This window comes from Pteropus vampyrus, unplaced genomic scaffold (assembly GCF_000151845.1).
Source record: "Pteropus vampyrus isolate Shadow unplaced genomic scaffold, Pvam_2.0 Scaffold23177, whole genome shotgun sequence".
In the NCBI taxonomy this organism is placed as follows: domain Eukaryota; kingdom Metazoa; phylum Chordata; class Mammalia; order Chiroptera; family Pteropodidae; genus Pteropus; species Pteropus vampyrus.
The window spans coordinates 1-1,957 of record NW_011911958.1 but is presented as its reverse complement, the minus strand read 5'-3'; the positions used below and the strand labels follow the sequence as shown (position 1 = coordinate 1,957).

The 1,957-nt window shown below is 46.7% G+C and overlaps 1 protein-coding gene across 1 annotated transcript; it reads right to left on the bottom strand.

Annotated features, from left to right (window-relative positions):
• Positions 1-6: 6 nt before the first annotated feature.
• On the bottom strand, positions 7-1,810 carry LOC111735324 (transforming growth factor-beta receptor-associated protein 1-like; the record flags this gene model as incomplete). Its single annotated transcript, XM_023526926.1, has 2 exons — positions 7-1,123; positions 1,667-1,810. Coding segments are annotated over 2 exons (351 nt in total), but the record flags the coding sequence as incomplete, so codon positions are not given.
• Between the last annotated feature and the right edge of the window lie 147 nt (positions 1,811-1,957).

Genomic DNA, 1,957 nt, shown 5'->3' with positions numbered 1-1,957 from the left:
GAGTGATTTCTCTAAGTTTCAGTTTACTTGTCTATAAAAATACAAGTAATAGGACTTATTTCATAGGCTTGTGGGAATAAGCATCAAAATGCTAACTAAGCATTTCGACCTATACCTATACAGTGGGTCCCTACTATTCACACCCTGTATTTGCCAGTTTGCTTTCTTGCCAAAATTTACTGTAACTCCAGAACTGATACTTGTGTTGCTTTTGTGGCCATCTGTGGACTTGCACAGAGTGGCAAAAAACCTGGGTCACCCGATAGGCACGTTCCCGGCTGAGGTCAAACAAGGCGACGCTCTGCTTTCCTGTTGCAGCTCCTGCGGGGTAAACATGTGTCCTTCTCATGGCCTGCTTAGTGCCACGGTTTTGCACATTTGTGCTTTTTTACTGGTGATCGCAGCATTTAAAATGGCTCCCAAGCACAGTGCTGAGGTGCTGGCTAGTGTCTGTGAGCTCAGAGAGGCTTATGGAGAAAACGCATGTGTCAGGTGAACATCGATCAGCCCTGAGCTACAGTGCTGTTGCTTGTGAGTTCAATGGTACTGAATTAACTAATATTCAATAAGGTGTCTTTAAACAGAAACACTCATAAAACAAGGTTATGTACTAATCGATTGAGGAACATGGTGTTCCTCAGGACACCATGCAGGACACTAGCCCTGTATTTCTCCAGGCGTGTGTCTAACAGTCACTGATTCAGTGTTTGTGGAGACATTGGCTACTGTGAATAACAAGAATCAGATGTGGGTAAAGGGCCACTGTCTCCCTGGAGACGGGGAGGCATGAGAAGCTTCACCCGACCCTCTAGACAGGCTGCCTTTGTGCCAAAAGAGGCTCAAGGAATCATCCACGGAATCAAAACAAGGAGCTATGCTGAAGCCCCGCTGCTCCCCGCTCCCCGTGCGCTCCCCATCACCCAGCAGAAATATCGATGGAGAAACTGTCAGGATCCTCCTCACCCATCAGGAAGTGGACTCTGTATAAATCGGATTTCTGGAGCAGGCGTCGTAGCTTCGCCTGTGTCTCGGTCACCTCTGCACCCCTGCCACTGGCGCCAGGCTTGTGCTGTAGCACCTCATCCAGGTAGAGGACAGCTAAGTGTGTGTGGTACTCTTCCCGCTGCGGGAAACAGGGTTCAAGCAGACACAGCGTTGGTAAATGGGAAGTGCAGAGGGCTCCCTGGTCAGCATGTGCGCCGAGGCCCAAACCGTGCTGAGGGTTTCTGGGCGGATTCTCAAGGACAGTTAACAGAACACGTTTGTTGGACTGAAAACCGTTCAGAAACCACAATACAGAGAAGGCGAATTTAAAATCTACAGAGAAAAAAATAAAAGGGTTACTTCTCGTTTTGAGAAGTATGGGCCACAGGATTTAAATATTCTCCAAAAAGGGGCAGCTTCTCTTATTTCCTTTAAGAAAAATAACGAGGAAGGAATAGAGAAGAAAAATATAAATGGAGTGGACATGAAATGGAGTGGGGGGGTTTTAAAGAACAGCTATTCCTCCCATCACTTTCCCGAACTGCCAGTTCCTCTGCAGATCAACAAGTAGAGGCTGAGCCTCCGGGGAGCACAAAACATTACGTATGGTCGGATTCCATCTCTAAGTTAGTACCGTGACATGGCAGCCCCCACAGCTCAGTCTAAGTTCTGAAGGGCTCACCTGCAGCCCCCTGTCTGTAACTAGATGTTCCAGATATTTAACAAGGGCCTTAGGGTATTTCTGCAGGCAAGTGAGAACGTCATCTGGATTGAAACTGTTCTGCTGTTCGTCCAAAGGTCTCTTGGTGAAAACTTGAACTCCAACCTAAAAGAAGAGCAGAGATTGAGTTAGTATGCTTTTCAAAGTCACTGTCTTATCTTTATTCTGAGCACTACATATTCATGCTTCGGGCAAAACCACTGTCAAAAATATGACAATACAGAAAAATAGTGCAGCATGAAACATCGACAG